Raw genomic sequence first — 19200 nt, 5'->3', positions numbered from 1 at the left:
ATCCCTTCCTCTCTAGCTGCATTTTAGAATTTTAATGATATGAAACCTGATGCCAAAAGTAGCGAGCAAAAATAACTTCCTTTTTGTTTTTAAAATATGGAGAATGACTTTCTCAATTTGGGTATTAGTTTCATGTGCAGCTCTAAACTTCTCCTGCTTTTACTTGTGCTATTTAAGTGCTTGCTAGGCTCTGGTGATTTCCACTCCCAAAATGGAGGAAGGAAGTGTTTACTTACTGTTTGGGGCTACCTTTTCTTGCCCTGTGGTTAGCTCAGCTCTCCGATCTCCTCTCCTTGAAGACAAAGCTCTTTTCAAGCTGACCTGTGCATGGATGGAGGCAGGACAGTGCTCCTAAACCAGCTTAAAGCATGCTGGAGGTGTGAGCTCTTGTGGTGGAGTTGCCAGGAAAGTCAATCCCAAGGCTCTCTGGTGTAACCGAGAGGAGATATGGGGAGAAAAAAAGGTGCTGGGCTTGCTTAAATAATGGCCCTGATCTATTTAACTGTGCTCAGTGTCTATAGAAGAGGATCTTGCATTAGGAAAGTCCTAGAAATCCTAATTTGGACATAGCTTACTCTGTTCCCCCATACAAATGGGGACGTGCTGGCAGTCTTGCTGATGTCAGTGTAACACCACCTAAACCAAACTGGTGTTATGCTCTCTTCCATGAACTGGAATCGCTATATAGGAAACCACTGTGGTGTGAGTCCGATGTGAAGGCTTCCCAAAAGAAGCAAGAAGCTGGGGTGGGGCTTTGGGGAGGTGGCTGCTTGGGTTGTCCTACCCTGATGGGACAACGTGGTGCAGGATGAAGGAGCCAAACCTCCTGCCTTGAGGGTGGGAGGTGGGGAGCCTGAGGCATGGGGGAGGCCTGCCTTTCACCAGGACTAGATAACCCAGGATGTATTGGGAGTGCAGAGGAGGGCAACGAGGCTGGTGAAGGGCCTGGAGAACAAATCCTGTGAGGAGCGATTGAAGGAGCTGGGACTGTTCAGTGTGAGGAGGAGAAGGCTGAGGGGAGACCTCATCACTCTCTACAGCTCCCTGAAAGGACATTGTAGAGAGGTTGGAGCTGGTCTCTTCTCACAGGGAATTAGTGATAGAACAGAGTGAACGGCTTTAAACTGCAACAGGGGAGGTTCAGACTGGACATGAGGAAAAAATTTTTCACAGAAAGAGTGGTCAGAGAGTGGAATATGCTGCCCAGGGAGGGGGTGGAGTCACCATCCCTGGGTGTGTTTAAGGGTCGTTTAGATGAGACATTGGGGGATGTGGTGTAGGGGAGAACTTTGTAGAGTAGGGCTGAGGGTTGGACTCGATGATCCCAAGGGTCTTTTCCAACCTGAATGATTCTGTGATTCTGGGTCTGTTACTCAGAGCACTCTCCATAAAGCTGTGGAAGCTCCAGGCAGCCCCTGACTTCACCTGCTCCACCCATGGCTGTGCACATCCCTACAGCCTGGGCTCTGTCCCACAGGGTATTTGCACTTGAGGGGCAGCATAGCTCATAAGGCAGGTTTTTCTTGCCTGTGGGGTCTGAGATGAGAGATTGCCTTCTCCCAAATTCCCCTGTCACCTTCCTTCTGGGGCTTCCCACCCCGTAAGCTGCAGGGAGCCCTTGGCAGCCCATGTATGGTCACCGCCTGCTGCACTAGCAAGCCCTGGGCTTTTCTTTGCCATGTGTGTCCCCAGCTGTCTTGAATTCTCCAGATCCCTAGGGTAGTCTCAAGGGTCCTTGCTAGGATGACTGCTGTTGCTAAGTATACCCGTGGTTTGAAGGAAGTTTTCTGGGAAAACTGATATGTGGAGAGTCTTTGGACCCCTCAGGACACTGGATTCCTTAGGGGAGGGATGGAGGGATGGCTGATCCCTGCTCAGGAGTAAATGCTCACAGTTTGACCCAGCTGGGCTCATTAAAGTGGAAAAATAGTAGGGAAATGAAGAGGGGAGGGCCAGATGGATAATTTAATGAAGCTGGGCAATACTTTAGTGTTTCCAAATTGGATATAGGTGCTCTGGCAAGTGGCATTAGGGATAAAGAACTGTCTCTATTTATAGGGAGGTATCAGGTGCCTTCAGTGCCTCTTTCTCCTTGCAAAAAAAAAAAAAAAAAGCCTGCTTTGCCTCTGAACTTATTTTGCAATGTAAAGCTATGGGTTTGGAGGTGTGTGTGTTAAAGTAGGGGATTGCCCAGCAGCCTTTATTTGAATTTTACTTTTTTAAACCACAGAAGACTCTCTGCTGGCTGGAGGGCTGGCTGTTTTAAAAGTCTTGGGGTGAGGTCTGGCTCTGGAGCTTGTGGGAATCCCTTGTTCCTGGATTTTGGAGAGACCTGGCCATGGGGAAGGCAGGGACCATCCTGAGGGCTGCTAGGAGGAGGTTTTGCCAGACCAGCATTGCTGGGGTGGGGTGAAGAAGCACTTCTGCTGGCTGAGGTGGTGCTGGGGCTCCTGCTCCTCTGGAGGAGAGGGTGCAGAGGCACCCTTGGGGCACTGCACCCCTCTGGCTGTGGGGGGCTCAGGCATTCCCCGTCTGCACCCCACGAGGGGGCGAGCTCTGCTTGGCATGCTTCATCCAACAGCACTGATAAATCTGCAGCAATGAGGAAAGCAGAGATGTCCAGGCAGAGTTTTGGGGCATAGCAGGGCTGTACCACTTGCATGGAGCAGGCAGCCATCCCCCAGGTTGGAAATGTCCCCTCGGGAGAGCTGCTGGCAGGGGACACGATGGCACTTTGGGACAGGGTGGGGTCCTGGCCCTGGGACAGGTCAGGGTCTGTTTGCAGCTCTGCTGTCTGCACGCATGAAGCTGTGTGGGTTTTCCCAGGTTTGCTGTGGCTGAGACAGGGCGAGTGCTGCTCTGTGGGCACAGCTGAGTTCAGCACAGGGCTGGTTTGGGATGGTGGGATGAAAGGGATTTTCTTCCACCTCCCTGGTCTGGGCATCCACCCTGGACATGTGGGTTTTGTATGGTGTGCTGCATCAGAGGGTTTCAGGCCTCTCCCACAATCTGAAAGCCCTTTTCCTCACAGTAACTGGAAGGGCAGAAGGTATCATGGGTGGTTCAGCTGCAGCAAAGTGATTAATCTGCCGTGTTCTGGGGATCCCACTGACCCTGCTAACCCAGTCCTGGCCGATGCTCTGCCTGCATGCCCCCTTCACATCCATCACCCCTGTGACCCATGAAGCAGCTGAGCAGGCTCCTTGCTATCTTGGTGCTTTCCATGGAGCTGGGCTTGCTCCCAGCTAGGCACTCATCCAGCCTGGCTGCTGCCGCTGTTGGGACACCGACTTGCACCTGGGCAGATCGCCTGGCTGGGAGGTACTCCAAGGCCTCGTTGGTACCGTGTTTTCATCAGGAACAGCCTTTTCTTTGTGGGGGGTGGGAGTCCTGGCCTGAAGAAAGCTGTTGCCCAGGCTCCAGGGGGGACTGGTAGCTGCCAGGCTCCTGGGACTGTAATCTGGCTCTGACTGACAGTGCAAACCTGCTGTGGCCCTCAGGAGCTCTGAGGAAACACCACAAGGATTTACTGCTCTCACTTCATCCTTCACGTGCAGCCCTCCTGGTACCGTCTGGCTACATGGACCTGTCTGGGAAGGATGGTGCCCACTTGCAGGTGAGGGAGGGCTCTGCTCTGCCCAAGGCAACACCTAGCTTACGCAGCAGCTTTGACCTCCTGTAGCTGCAGTTTCTGTTCCCTTAATATGAGTCTAACAAGCTCCTCATCAGGCTGAGTCTTTCGGCTCACTGAGGAGGTGCTTTGGCATCCTTTGAAGCCAAATGCATGGGGAATAGGTTCTCATGGGGTGGTTCTGTTCTCAAGCCCTTCATAAGGAGAAACCTTGAGATTGTACATCAATGAAAAGAAGATACAGGGGGGTAATTGCATGATAGGGACTATGGGGCATCTACCCAGGTTGCGCTCTGGATCATGGTCATCTGGTATATGGGGCAAAAATATGTCCTAGGAAGTGCTGCGCATGCTGGGGAGGCAGCTGTCCTGCAGGGCATGACTGAGGATGATCGGCACTAGAGCAGCACCTACAGTGCCCAACCAAGTCAGGGTGTCACTGTGGTGGGTGCTCTGTGGCTATCCCATTGGCCTACTGCCTCAGGGCGGACAGGACAGGGTATCTCTACTGCAAGGCCAGACAGCCGAGGTTGAGATGTTTAGGAAGGGAAAGAGATGCCCTAACTGTAGGACACCCACTGTGGATTGGGTACTGAGAAGAGGTGGCTTCCTATTGGACCTGTGTGACATCTGCCAGGCCTTGGCAGGTGTTTTAGGTAACCCAAGGCATCCTCAGTGGCACTTGACACCTATGTTTAGGCACCTGAATTGCTCCCTGATTTCCCAATATCACGTAGGAAGCACAGATCACTGATGAGATTTGAGCTGAGCTCTCCTGGGGCTTGGCCAGGCATCTTGCAGTACTCAGCCTGTCAGGATGCTCCACAGAGGCTCAGTCATGAATGGGTTAACCAGCCCTGTTTGGAGCCTGTGTGTGTTTTCCTTGCCAGTGTATCCATCCTAACACACACCAGATGTGTGAGGCAGCCACTGGAGTGTCTTAATCCCAGGTTTCGGCACTCGGAGTTGTCTTTCTCACGGGCAGGTCTGTAGCGACTTTCTGGGGGCTCCGCTGCAATGCCTGAGCAGGGAGGCTGGCAGCCCTCATCCTCTGCAGGAGGATTTGCAGCAAGGCGGGATGAAATATCGTCTGTTATTTGCTGCTTTAAACAAGTCACTCCTGGGATGGGCTGCTGGGGCTGGCAGCGGAGCTGATGTTGATTGCTAGCTCCATCTTGAGTCATACGGGGTGAGTGTTAAACCCAGGAGCTACTTGGGTGCACTCTATCTGAAAGGAGCAGTGGTGGGTCATACCAGCGTGGTGTGTGAGATAACTGTCCTGGGAATACATGGGTAAAGAAGAAAATATGTGAGCAAACGCAGCTGAATCTATTCATGAATGGAAATGGCAGTCAGTGGACTTCTATTAGTAGCTTGATTGATGACTTGCACCCAGTGGTCTAAAAACTTGGAGCCACCTGGAAACAGCTGGTCTGAAACGTGCAAGACTGGGTTTATTTGGAGCTCAGTTTATTTGGATTTCTCTTGCTATTGCACAGATGTGTAGGCCCAAATGCTTTTTCTCATGTATATCAGCACCATCCCACTGTCTGCTATAAAGCTGTGCCAGTTCGCATCAGCTGGAGGTCTTCGGTTCTTTTGCTTACATGCTCATTTTGAAAATAGATCCTTTGCTAGGGATTAATTCTGCACTACCAAGAAGCTTCTCTCCCAGCTCTAGGTATCTGTTGCTTGCTGCAGCTGAAGAGACAGTATGTGCAATGCCTTTTATCAAGCCCTTGCCAGACAGTTTGGAAAATATGATCTCTTCTTCTGTGCTTGTGCATGCATGTGCTTTTCTGCTGCAAAAGCAGTTTCCTTTCCAGTGAAAGCTTGCTCTGGAGCCATTAGCATTGACAAATCCTGAACTATTGACAGAGCCCAAATAATCACAACTGCCAGCCATTTGGGAGGGGCAAAGTTCTCCCCCAATAAAGTTGATGGCAATAATTATTTCCTCTTAAAATAAGTGCCTCCTTGCAGTTGTCACTTAGCTTCATGTAACAGGAGCTGACAGCAGAGTGTCTGAGCTGAGATGTCTTGAAGGGACAGACTAATGTGATATACAGGCTCTGCACCCCTGCTTTGGTGGAGCTTCTCCTTCCTCGGGGTGGCATTTGTCTCTTCTGCTGCTTCTCCACTCCAGTTGCCATCTTCCCGCATACAGCCTTAGCTGCCCCTTGTGCGGAAAGGCTCATCTTAACATTTCGTTGGGCCTCACTTTGGAGCATTAATGACTATCCTCCCCCTTGACGGAGGCACATGTTGGTCTTCAGGCTTTTTGGATAGATGATACTTTTGTCTGCCCTTTCATAACAGCTCCCATCTTTCGCCCAGCTCGGTGAGGGAGGCATGGGTGGATAATGGCAAGCTGAGACTAGATGCCTTTCCCCAGGACAAGGTGCAGCTTGAAGTGAGGGTATAGCTTGGAAGCAGGAACTGTCAGGTGATGCTTGGGGGTTCCTTCTTATCCATTAGTCTACCCTGATCCCAGCTGGAGTAACCAGCCCAGAAGTGTGAGGCAGGGATTAATGGCTGCTAAAACTGCTTGTGTTACACAATGTGGTACTACATCAGAGCTTCTGCAGGTGAGCCAATAAGTTTATATTGGGCAGAAGTTGTATTTCACTTCTTGAAAGCTGTGCTGTGCTGGTCAGCTGAGCAGCATGGCCTGGGCTGTACTCGCACAGTGGTACTATCCTACAAGCCTATCAACAAAATATGTTGCTTGTCTTTGGGTGATGCTTAAACACATCACACAGATGCCGCTTGGTGAAAGATGGTGGTGCCTCTACTACAGGTTGCGCCCCTCTTATGCCAAACATAGGAGATGTCTGAAGGTGTCTTCAGCTGCCCAGTGTCCATCTACTCCACCTAGCCAAAGCAGAGGCCACTCCACTTATTTTAAGCGGACATTCAAAGTTCAAATTCATTCAACAGCTTTCCAAACCTTGGTGAGCAAAGACTAGTGACAAGGCAATGTGATGCTGTAAGAAGGCCCTTTTTAGACATTTCCCATAGTGTCTGCTGGTGGAGGGACAACCTCTTGGCAGCAATTGCCTACAGCTTATTCATCCTGGCTGGAGTCCTTTGTCCTGCTTCTGGGCCCTTTGGTGGAGAGGCATCCCAAGGAGATGGAGCCTATCTCCAATAGTTCTTCTCTTGTCCTGTAATGACCCTCCTGCGTGGGCTGGGAGTGTCTTATCTGCAGCCATTGTTTTGTCTTCCTGTCTCTTTCCCAATGGCTTTGTTGATTTAACCTAACATATAGATTGGTGTAGGCTGCAGGAACCATGCTGGCTCGATGTGCTGAACCTGCTGTACTCCTCCAGCGCTTGGCCGAGTCACTTGGCCTTGGCCCTGGTCTGTAAAACCCGGATGGGTTTTACAGCTCACTACAGCAGCTCACGTGGGATCTCCCCCTGTTTGCACAGCACCTAGCACAACAGGGGCTCTGATCTCCTTTGATCATGCTGGGTTGCCTGGTTAATGCTTACATCACCTCTCTTTGCTTCCCTCCTCCCCCTATTTTAAATCCAGCTTTCAGATGTTCCTTTTGGTTCCTTCTCTCTCGGTCCCCTCATCCTTTGTCCTCATTGTATCACCCTTGGAACAAAAGCAACTTCTCTTACAGGGCTTGTAAGCTTGCATCTTCCCCTCTCACTGGCAGATGAAGCAAACTCTTCGGATTTTAGGTTTATGGATGTACCTGTGAAGTGCCCTGCAGGGAAGGTCATTCTGTGTGAGGGTGAGGGGGAGTGGAGAGGTAGAGGAAGAGGGATGCTCCTTCTAGGCCTGGCTTCCTCTCCCTCTCTTCCCGTGACATCCAAAGAGGCAGAAATGAAAGTCATCACTGATCTGAAGCCAAGTACTTCAGACTTAGTATGACACAGTGGTGACTCTTTGGACCTAGCTCACAATTATACACGTTCTTCATGGCGCTCCTCTGAGCACGTGGGCCAGGCAAAAGCTCTGAGCCAAGATAGCTCCCACCCACAGCACCCCTCCCTGAATATCCATGGGGTCACGCGTTGGCTTGGGAACGTCCCCTCCTGATTCGTGGCCAGGGCAGAGGAAGGCTTGCCGGGGAGCGTCATTGGGACTGGACTCCTTCCCCTGCACCCTGAGCTAATGGTGCAGATGAGATGCCCTGCCCTCCTGACAGCACTTCTGGAGCTTGTAAAGAGCTGTTCTGGTGTGAAGGAGACAACGTGCTGCTTTTGGCTGCTAGACACCCTGTTTCCTTGGGATTATCCCTGGCTGCCTGTTTTGGCCTCTGTATTTGCCTGCCCAAAATGAGTGCTGGCATAATAAACTAGACTGAGTTACACTGGGAATTAGGGACGAAGGTGAGATGGGCAAACTCTACCCATCAGGCTAATGTGTAAACCATACCATCTACACAGCTGATTTATCCCTTTCACTGAACTGGGGCTCCCAGGGGGCTGGGCAAGAAGTGCTGGTGTCTGCCAGGCTGGTTTCAAAGCAGGGGTTGCATGTGCATGGTGAAGAGAAGTTGGGGAGGTGGCAGGATAGGGAGAGAGGTTTGGGATGGGAGAGGGAAGGATGCATCACTTAAAAGGCAAAACAGAAAGACCCCATCTGCTCCATCGTCCTAGGGGGGCTGCTGGTAGAAGTGCAGGGTCTCTGGCTGAGACAGGGCTGCTCAGTCCTTGCTGAAGAGGTGAGGCTGTTCCTGTGAGGACATCTTCTCTGGGTGGGATGCAGGCATGGACCTCTGGAAAACATTCTGGCAGCTTGATGGCACCTAGAAAGGACTGGCCCTCGAAGGAGCTGTACATTGGGGCTTATGCTGACAGTGCTTTGCATCCCAGCAATACTGGAGAAAATTGCTTGGGCTGCATGTATTTGCTAGCAGGACTAGAGTCTTTTTGTTTCTTTTTTTCCTAGACCATGTGTTAGCCTCCAACTGATTTTGCAACTAGTCCTACATAGCAGAGTGATTGTGTAATTAACGGGAACTGGTGCAGCCCTATCTCTCTGGGACTCCCGCCCTCTTTCCTGCAGCGATGGAGACGGACTCACTCCCTCCTGGCCTCTCACCTTCTCTGCTTCCCCTGCTGCTGGGGAGAGCTCTGGGAAGCTCTCCGGTGCCCTGAAGCGTGTTGCTGGGTGCTCCAGGCATCCCTACTCCTGTACGGGGCTGCAGCTTTGCTGCTGAGATTTATGGTGGTTCTCCTAGCTTAAACTGTGCCAAAAAATAACAGATGAATTAATTCTTTGTTTTTCTTCCTGTGTCCGCTGTACTCCTACCCGCTTCCTGGTGGGACCAGGAGGTTTGTTTCTGTGAAAGGATACGAGCAGCTGTGGGACTGATGCTGACCTTACTGTTCTTGGATACATGGTATGACTCAGACTGATGCACCTGGGCTCGGCAGCGAGCGAGGAGGGAGAGGGGACAGCAGGCGCCTCTGTTCTGCAGGGCGATGGTGTGGGATTTCTTCCACGCCGCTCTTTCTCCCTGGTCCCTTAGGCCCAGCCTTTGTGCTTTTGAATAGTGGGTTTAAATGCTCCCTGCCCCACCAAGACGGGGATAGTGACTCCGCCCAAGTGCACAGTTCCCTCCCTTCTTGCCAGCTATGAGTTTAGAAAGAGGGTCGTGCTCTGCCTTCTTCTCCCTGTGGTCCTGCAGGACCCTGCTGATGGTGGAGGAAGGATGAGTTTTCTTGCAACTGATGTCTTTCTCAAAGATGAAAACCAGGCGGAAGGGCAGGAAACCTTCCCCAGAGGTCAAGTAGCACAGCCACCTTGTGAAGGGAGGAGGATTTTCCAGGTGGAGTTCAGTACTGGGAATTTCTCTCCGCAGGAGCACTGCAGAGCTCAGCCTGCTGCCTGTTGCTATGTAGGGACCCCTTTCCTCACTGCTGCTCTTCTGGTGCTGTCAAATGATTTTAGCACCTTAGACCAGTAAGGGGTAATGTCATGATCTCTCTCTGGTCCTGGATTTCATCACCCAAGCATTTCGTTTTGCCAGCCCTGTTCATTGAAGGTCCCCATCTCCAAGAAGCAGTCAGTCCTGGGCTTGGGGTGGAAGTCTGCCAAGTGCTTGCAAGATGAGGAGCTCATGCTGGCATCCTCCAGAAGACAAACCCGGGTGTGGAAGCAAGGCTTTCTTGCTGGGGGAATCAACAGCTTCTCTCTCTGCCCATTTACAGGGAGGAGCTTGGCTCTGGTAGGTAGTGGCGTGCCATCACCTCTTCCCCTCCCCACACCCAGCAAGCTCCTGCCTTCTCCTGGTGACAGCGGCTGCATTCCTCCTTGCCCCTCCTCAGCTCCCTGCGGATCGCCCGGCATCTCTGCCTGAAATAAGAGTGCTGCTGTGATTTCATTCAGCCTCCAGTTTTTGCTGGCCCATGGCTGCTAACTCTGTCTCTGCCTGCCAGGGCGCCTCCAGCTTGCACCCGTGGCTGGCTCGGACCATGGGAGTCACTGGCAGGTTTGGGCCGATTCTCTCCAAAAGGAAAACCCTGTAGGTTCATACTTCATTTCAACTCAGGGCGATTGTGGTGAAGTCAATGGGAACGTTCACATGCTTAAACCTAATTACTCCTGTAAGTACTTGCAGAGCTGGGACAGGTTCTTTTTCAGCAACAGAGACCTTTTGTGGTGGATCTCTTGCATCTTCACACCAAATTTAGAAAGAAAAAATGCGGTGTGACAGCATCTGAGCAGCCCACAGAGTGAGGCCAGCATTGGTGTCTGTGCTTAGTGCGTTTTGTTGTTCCTGATCGCTCAGGGGATGATTAATAAATACCTGCAGAAAAAAAATAAGCTGTTTTGAAATAAAGAGACAGTGGGAAGGAGGACAGGCACTTCCTTCTGATCTGGCTTTGATGCAGGTCCTTTTTATTGAGATTTCTGGGTGTATTTCATGGGCAACTTTCCCATTTCAGCTTACTAGGTGGCAAAGACACTTCTGTAGAAGTGACTGAAAGGAAATGTGTAAATGAGATGAGAGGGACTGAGAGCAGAAGGAAGGTGTGAGGGTCTAAGCAGGGTGGTCCCATCACAACTGCTCCTATCTCGGAGACAACCAGAGGAATATTCCCATTTACCACAGGGCATATAGGCAGGTCATGCCATGAGCACCATGACATGCAAGTATAAGGTAGGGCTGGAACTTGCTGGGTACAAGTCCAGGCACCTGTTGGTTTGGTATAGCAGACGATCTCTTCCCCCAGAAATGCACGCGTGGACCAGGAGATGCAGGTTAGGGAAAAAAAAACCTGTTTTTTTTTTTTTTCCCAAGACTGCTCCAACGACAAGGTAGCATGAAAAGCAATCATCTGAATGTATGGCAGACAGGCATTTTGTTTTAGCAGGTGGCAATGTTGTTAGTTGTTTATCAAACGCTCACGCACTTCTTTAATCTCCCGAAATATTAGTGTTTCATGGAGGCAAGCCAGATTTTTTTGCACTTGCCCAATTTGGTGGCTGGGGAAACTGAGGCACAGGGGAGTCAGTCGCTTGAGCAAGTGAGGGGGAAGTTTGAGAGCAGAAGCAGGCTGTGTGCTGCTTGTCTGCCCAGGGCTGCAGCCCAGTGGCTTCCCCCAAAATCCAGTCGCTATCTCCGTTCCAGGAGAACGTTTTTCTCTGGTTTCCCAGCACAAAGCCCCTCTCGCATTAATCTGGCTCTTGGTGCACCTCCGGGCGCTCAGGGACCGTTTGGAGGTGAGCCTTTCGTGGAGGACTTCTGCTGTGAATGGACCAGCAGTGATTTACAGCCCTCCGAGCGCAAGTCGCCAACCTGGATTTCTGCTCCCAAGTTGCTTTGTGTAATCAGGAGAGCAGTGGTAAAGGTGGAAAAAAAAAAAAAAAAAAAAAAAAAAGGAGGGGGGGGAGGGTCTGAATAAGGGAAGGAGGAGGGGGCTGGAGATGATGAAGGAGGGAGAGAAGAGAGTTAAAGAGGAGGAGGGCGAGGGAGAAGCCCCCCTCGCCGGGAGTGGGGAGCGCCGGGCTTTGTGCTGCGCTCCGAGAGACCCTCCCGTGACACTTCCACGGGGCGGGGGGGGGGAGGAGGAGGAGGTAGAGGTGGAGGAGACAAGCCGGGGGTGTGGAGCAGAGGGGGGGCTAGCAGAAACAAAAGGAAACCAGCTGCAGAACTTCCTGAAGGCGGAGAGGGGGCCGCGGGAGCGCGCAGCGCCGGGCGGGCAGGCGGGCGGGCAGCTGCCTGCGGCGCCGCGAGGGGAGGGGGCGGCAGCGGGACCCTGCCCGCAGCTCAGCCGTGGCCACCATGACCAGCGCGATCCTGAGGAGGAACTCCAGCAAGCAGGGCCTGCAGAACCTCATCAGGTGAGAGCCCACCTGCCCGCGGGGGGAGGAAGGGAAAGGTGTGCGGGGCCGACCCGCTTCGTGCCCCTTTAAAGCAGCCGAATGCCTTCCTCGCCCCGGTTCTCCAGCCGACGCGATGCGTTGGAAGGAAGGAAAATAGATACCCCCCCCCCCCCCCCCCCCCACCTCCTCCCCAAAAGCAATATGAGAAAAGCAGATTTGAACTTGCTGATGGCTTTTCCAGGAGCACACAACTGAAATAACTGAGCACAACTGTACTGTGACACTCACCTGAGCCGGCTGATTCCCCCCGCCCCCGGCTCTGCAAGAGATGTCTCAGTATGTGGCTTTTTGTGTCCCCTGAGCGCTGAAGGCTTCTGCCTAGAAAAAGGATTTTTCTTTTTTTTTTTTTTTTTTTTTTCCTGTAGGAAATGTACGTTGTGCATGCTGTGATGTGCATTTTCAATTCAGAGATCTGTAAAGGGCCAGATCCTCCCACGGCTGCAAACTGACATTGCTCTTTTGATTTAATTAATCGCAATAAGTGCTTTGAACCTTTCTCTGAGTATGATTGCCAGGGCAGGGAGGTGGACGGTTCAGTTGGGTTTATTCCCGTTTGTCAGCCGGGGCTGAGCCGGGGAGGACGGCTACATTGTCTGCTGGCGCTGGGATTCCCTTCCATGCGGTCACTCCGCTCTTCCCGGGGGGCTGGAAATGCTGCTATCCTCTGTGGGTCTCTGGGATCCTCCTCTGGCTGATGGTGTTGTGCCATGCTGATGGCTCTGAGCGAGCAGAAGAGAGGCACTCCTCACCTCTTTATATTTAGTTGAGCAGCTGGATGGGTGGGAGGTGGAACCCCGTGTCTTGGGCACCTCTTGGCTCCCTTGTGCTCGACGGTGCCTGCTGGTCTCCAGCTGGGAGGTGGAAGGTGTCAAGGTAGGGGTTATTTCGACAGGCATTTTCCAGTCAATTTGGGATTTCCCTGACTGGTAATGCAGCCTCTAAACCTCTCCTCTAAAATGAGTTTCTTGCTTTGGAAGGGAAACTGGGTCCTACAGCCATTGAGTCCCTCCCTCCTTCTCCCAGGGCCCGTTCTGGACCCAGGGGAGTCGGCAGAAAAGCCCCCACTGTTTGCATGGGCCCATGGGATGGGAAGCAGGCAGGAGGAGCTGACTCCTCTCTGTTCATCTCCTCTTTGGCCTGTTGTGCTCTTTCCCAGAGGGACTGGGATCTCGGTTACACGTCCCTGTTTCAGAACAGGGCTTGGTCGGGCGCTCGCGAGGTCTAGAAGCCACCGTGTGGGTGTGCAGCAGGCAGGGACGGGCTCGGATCTGGGACCAGCTGGTACTGAGGAGGGCCAGGCAAATGAACTGGGGTGGGAATCACCTGCTCATAGCTAGGCGGCAACTTATTTTGCAGGGTGGCAGATGGGGGGGAGCAGGGGGAAGCACATGTGCCTCATACACAGAAAAGGGGTGTCCGAAGAGCTGTCCTCGGCACAACCCAAGCCAGGGGTGTTTTCCTGTCCTTAATGGTGTAGCCAAGTTCCTCCTGCTGTGGATAAGGGACTTCTGGTGCCCCAGAGACTCATAGGGGCTTTTACCAGAGGAGCTCTGGGATGACGTTTGTCCTGAGTGGGGTTATTACGCTTAATCTGGCTGAGGTTTGGCTTTGTGGCTGTATTTTCCAGTGCTGCTTACAGATGAGGAGGGAGGTGGGGTGTGAAGATGTGTGAGAGATTTCATGCATGATTTACACCCAGATAACCCCACTAATGCTCACAGGAGTCAACAAGAAAATAGGCAGGATCTGCTCCATACAGAACACAGCTTGTTTTGCAGTTGTGTTTTCTCTCAAAGCAGTTCCCCTGCTAAGCCTGGCCATGGGGCTGGCTCTGCAAGCCCCGCCACCTCGGGTGCGGGCACAAGCTCCTTCGGTCGGTGAATGGCGTGAGGCTCCTGGCTTGAAGATATATTGCTGTCAAGATTGTCATGCTCTGCTTGTATCAGTGCCAAGGTGACCGCAAGCAGAGTGGTTACACTGCGTAGGTCCTAGGCTCTTCTGGCGTGCCCAAATGAAGTGGTGACCTGGAGCACAAGAGGGAAAACGGCTGCTTGGAGCCATATTTGCAAGCACTGGGGATTTTGGTGTGATGCCAAGATTTACCTGGCCGCTCCTGCTTCAGAGCATCAGCAGGGATAACCAGGGAATTACCTTCTCTGAGCATTGCCCAGCCCGGGGAGCTGCTTGCCAGGCTGTCGTATGGCTGGGTTAAGGGATCCTGAGCTGAAACCAGTGTTAGTCTTGTGGATTTTGGGCTGAAGAGCTGAGTCCCAATACTTAAGCATCCAGCCTTGTGCTTGAGACAAAATGACAGCATTTCAAACAGAGTGGCCCATTCCCGTGTGTGGAGCAGGAGTGCCTGGCTGCCATCACCTGAACATCAATCCCAGGAGCCAAATTTCCATGAAATGGCTTTTCCACCGACTGCTGGCAGGTCTAGAGCCCACCATGCTTTGGGGTGGGTGGTAGTGCTTGAGAGCAGTGGGCCCCATCGGAGGCATGGTAGGCTGAAGCGCTGAGTCAGCACTCTGGGAAACATCCTTCACCTCTTCCCAGCCTGGAAGTGGGCTGGAAAAATTAGTGTCCTTGTTCCTCATTAGCTTTGCAGAAGATGCAGGCAGGAGCGTGCCATTTACCTCTGAAAGGTTGGAGGCTGAAAAGAGCCCAGGGTTATGCCTTGGGACCACTGAGCACGGGAAAGATGTGGGGAAGAATGGACAATTGCAGGGTTATCTACCTCCCTTCCTTTGCCCCTCGTGCCCAGGCACTCCCCTCGTGAGGCAGTCTCTCTATCAGGATATCCCTGGAGAAAGATTTCTCCCTTTGTAGCACATTAACAGCGATGCTACAAAGCTCACACGTCCGCAAGACTTTGTATTTTTTTAAAGTCCTCTCCAAACATGAGCCGCTTTATCTTGTTATCACGGTCTATTTTTCCCTACCCTTCTAATGAATTCCTATAAATAAGATAGCAATCCAGCGCCTGTCATGTCGATTCATTCAGTTCGTTATCTGCTCCTGCTGGAATTTTACACTCCCTCTATTTATCGAGCCTCTGAGTGTTTCACAAAAGAATATGGCTGTTTAATTAACCTACAAATCAGCCTCTCTGTAAATCAGCTGTGCCACTCCTCGAAACTGGATTATCAGGCCTCGTGGTCGACGCTGCTCCCACGAAGTGTGGCGGTGGCTCGCTGCAGCCACATCCCCGTAGCTGGGCTCTTGGTGCCTGCCTGGGGTGTGCAGCCAAGGGGTGAAGCGTGCGTACCGATGGATGTGCGTTAGAGGCACTACCGCTCTCGTCTCAGCTGGTTTGGTTTTTTTCCAGCATGTGGGTGAATCTTGGGTGTCATTAAGAAGTCAGCTGTGATCCGTTCTTGGGAAGGAAAGGACAGTTTTCTTGCACGCTGCTTGTATGCTTCCTAGCACAACGGGGGACCTGGCCCAGAACAGGGGCTCCAAAGCATGGCTGCTGCACAGGCAACAAATAAACGAGTGTCTATAATTACATGTCCTTGCAACGCCATAGAGTCTGAAGTGCAATAATACTGTGGGGAAAGGGGACTGAATCTTGAGGATGAAAAAGCTCAGAGGAAGAAAATGAGTCAGAAAATCAGATTGGGCGATAAACCTAATTATTTCCTCTGTAGGATAGGACCTTTTGCCTCTTTATCTTCCGTGGAGTCATTAACATGGGAAGCCAAACCGTGAGATCTGAAATCATGCTTGCACACCCCTGTGTTTTGGCCCACCACACAGGATGAGATGCTTTCCACCTCCAGCCAATGCCAGCACTTGTGCTCCTGGTGCTCACAAGGTGTCTGCGTGGCCCCTTCTTACTCCCTGCAATGTGCTGCTGGCGATGCTTGGAGTCCCACAGCATTAGGGGTAGCTTTAAAATTCCCCAAACTCCTTGAATTTTGGTGTATGTCATGAGTGTAATATTTAGTTTGATGGGGATCCGGGGGCTTTGCCCACCTCTGCAGGGTGCCTTCCTTTCCACCTGCATGCGATGTTTCCTGGAGCTTGCCAGGATGTGTCTCAGCAGGGAAGATGCTACTCCAGTATTTCTGTCTTGACCTCCCAAGCGCTGAGCTGGGAACAAGGAGTTTTAAGCGCCTGGGAGGGCTGGATGGTGCTTTGAAAGGGGACATTTTTTTATGGGGTGGCTGATGCCAGGACATGGTCTGGTTTCTTGCCTGGGAGGTAGCTACTGCCTCCAGGGGCTGTTGCAGCATCTCTTTACTCCACCTCCCTGGTTTGTGGATAGGTACAGGGAGTGAGGAAAGCTTGCTGTGAAGAAGTGGGGCAGCTCTTTAGGGGGAGATGGGGGAAATGAACATGCAGAAATGAGCCAGTAACGGAGCTGCTACGTGGGGAGAGGAGGGAGGGGTGCTGGCATGAGGACAGTGCGGGACGCAGGGCCTTCATCGGTGCAATTCATACTTTGCAACGCTGCCTCAACCTTTCACAAGGAGCCTATGGTCCCTGCAGGACTTACCCACCACAGTGCTCCTGTTCCCAAGCCCTCCCTATTTTGATGTTTTTATTAGTGACCTCTTTTTTATCCCTCTGCATCCCATCGCTGGGGCCAGGGCAGAGCTGATGGGCACGTTTGCAAACCCCACGAGTGGAGGATGGATGGCAAGGGAGAGGTGACCAGACGCTGCTGGCGGGGAGGAGCGGCTGGGAGAGCCCTTTGGGCCAGACTGATCACCTGGATGCTGGTGGGGCATGCCCGGGGACTTTCCACACCCCAGTGTGACTTTGATGGTGCCAGCTGCTTGCAGAGCAACATCACTGTATTTTGCAAGCCAGGAGGGACCTGGGGCTTTGCAGCCCAGCTGAGTTATGGGGCAGGGTTGGGGTAAGGGCCAAGCCAGTGCATGGCAGGTGCCCCCTCCCTGGGTGCCTCGTGGGATGCCCGCCCTCTGCTTTCACTCCAAGGAGGGCAGCTCATCCTTCTCTCTCCAGCTGCAGCGGCTCATTCGTCCCCTCTGAGTACCCTGTGGATCCCTTTCCAGATTTTCCCCACCCTGGGGCTTGTTTCTTCAGAAGCAGTCCACCTACCATTGACTTTTCCCAGAAGTCAGCTGATGTTGTTTGCTTTTAGCTCTGCTTGTCTCAGACTTCTACCTGCTCTCAAGCAACTGGATATTTAGGGCCTGAGCTTGAGCCCATGGAAATTTTGGGAAGCTGTAGTGAGCCTCTGAGCTCCTTGGGGCTGCAGCCACAGGTTATCTGCATCCTCTGGTGTGGTGGGGAGGGACCACCATTTGTATGTGTGTGGTTCAGCTGGACAGGGCACTAGATGGGGATGCTGAGGTCTGAGGCTTTGAAGCTGGGATGGTGTGTAAGAACAAGTTTTCAGCTTCCAGACATTTTTTTTACCTCCTCCCACCATTTGTAAGACTTAACTCTTCCAATGGAGAACACTGAGGTGGGCACCGACCACCAGCAGCACCATCCCTCAGTTCTGTGGTGGGCAGAGCAGCAGAGGGCAACTGGGGCTGTCAAGTGCCTCTGTCCCACGCCAAGAGGCCGGGGTGTGGCCATGGCCTTAACCACAGGGGTTGCAATCAGTATTTTGGGGCAAAGACTGGTTTTTCTCATGAAGACACACTGCTTTAGCGCAGCAGGGACCGTGGGCTTGCTGCTGACTCCCGATTCCTGTTGCAGCACAACTCATCAGTGATGGCCATAAACGAGGAGAGCCTCAGCTCTCCCAGGGAGTGGAGCAGCACATTCCCACGGCCTCCCTGCTGCCTCCTGCCCGTGCTCGGGTAGCAAACTCCCCCCTGCTGCTGGGGACTGCAGGGGTTGGGGGGACCATGTCCCCGTGGCCAAGCCAGCGGTCTATAAAAAGCAGCACGCCTGGTACAAATCTCACTCTTAATCCCAGCTTGAAGCAGGGGTAAGGCTGTTGCTCGCCTCTCTAGGCTCAGACTTGTTTTCCAGCATGAGTGTATCAAGAAGGATGCTGGCTGACTGTAGACAAGGCAGGGAGGCTTGCTGCCCTCTGAGAGAGGGGGAAAATAAAACACAAAATCTGGGTAAGGCAGTCCGAACGTCTCTGACAAGTCTATTTTCTCTCTGGCGTGCTTCTGCCTTGCAAAAACAGAGCCCAGACTTCCTGCTCTTTAGAAAAAACTGATTTCTTGAACCGTAGGGCTGAGATGGAGAGACCGTGAGAAAGGTCCACGGTTCAAGGTTGTACACAGCACCAATTTCTCACACCTACTGAATACCGTGGAGCGCTGGGAGGGCTCGAACTCCAGCCCTTTCCTCCACCCCGCCAAATTCCTGACCGGTGATGTTAATACATTACCACACCAGCCTATCTGTGTGCTAAGGACCCACGGTCCTGGGGGTGCAATCCATCATCTTGTAAGGGATTCGTTGGGATTCTGTCTGCCATGATTAAAACCAATAATAATAAAAAGAAGTGGTGGTTTCCATCCGCTGCTTTGTGCCTCTACGAGTGGGCTGTGCATCACCCCCGGCGTCTGGAAGCACGGACCATCCCTTGTGCCTTTCTGGAGCTGTCATGCTGCGAGGGGACAGATGAGGCTTATGACGAAGGATGAGCCCTGCCTGTACCCCTCCTCCGAGGTCTGCTCCTGCCGTTCACCACAAGCTTTCTCAAATGCCTCTCATTTTGCTTGTGGAAGTGGTAAATTACGAGCTCAGGGCTTCCCCTGCCCATCACACCACAGTGACAGGTCAATCTTTGCAGGGAATTTAATGAAGGGTAAACCAGGCAGAGTTTTATACCTGACATGTGTGGATGCATGGCTGCACATCTTCATATCCTTCTTGGAGCAGAAATAGGATGTACTTTTGTGGAGAAAACCCAAGATTCATTTAAAAAAAGAAGAGTTGCTTTTATTTTTAGGGGAGATAAGTCTCCACCATGCTGCATGTGATTTTTCTTCCATTTCTGCTTGATGAAAGTTTGGGCCGTATCGTATTCTGTTCAGATGCCTTGGTGTGTCCTTATCGCCCCGTGCGTGGTGCCTTTCCACACCCCTTGGCTCCAGCGGGTCGGCGGGGACAGTCTCTGTGGCTGCCCCTGGGTGTGAAGCCTCTCTATCCTGCTGCTCGTATCTTGGAGGCGAGTCATGATTTATAGGAGAACCAGGGAGACGTGGCTGAGACTGCACAGCTACGGGTGGGGTGGGGAAACTTGGTATGAGAAAAAGGCTGAGGGTGAA

At 52.3% G+C, this 19200-nt stretch overlaps 1 protein-coding gene across 2 annotated transcripts in view; it reads left to right on the top strand.

Annotated features, from left to right (window-relative positions):
- Positions 1-19200, top strand: part of LSP1 (lymphocyte specific protein 1) — a 51825-nt gene that overhangs the window by 1517 nt on the left and 31108 nt on the right. Inside the window, exon 1 of one of the 2 annotated variants that reach the window (XM_074842033.1) lies at positions 11762-11944. The exons of the other annotated variant lie outside the window; for it this stretch is intronic. Coding sequence (XP_074698134.1) covers positions 11886-11944 — 59 coding nt within the window. The 5' untranslated portion in view covers positions 11762-11885. Of the gene's footprint in view, positions 1-11761; positions 11945-19200 lie in introns of those variants that run through there. 2 annotated transcript variants of the gene reach the window in all.

Source organism: Strix aluco, chromosome 16, assembly GCF_031877795.1.
Source record: "Strix aluco isolate bStrAlu1 chromosome 16, bStrAlu1.hap1, whole genome shotgun sequence".
Lineage (NCBI taxonomy): Eukaryota > Metazoa > Chordata > Aves > Strigiformes > Strigidae > Strix > Strix aluco.
The sequence above is the reverse complement of the archived record's forward strand: the minus strand, read 5'-3'. Positions and strand labels throughout refer to the sequence as shown.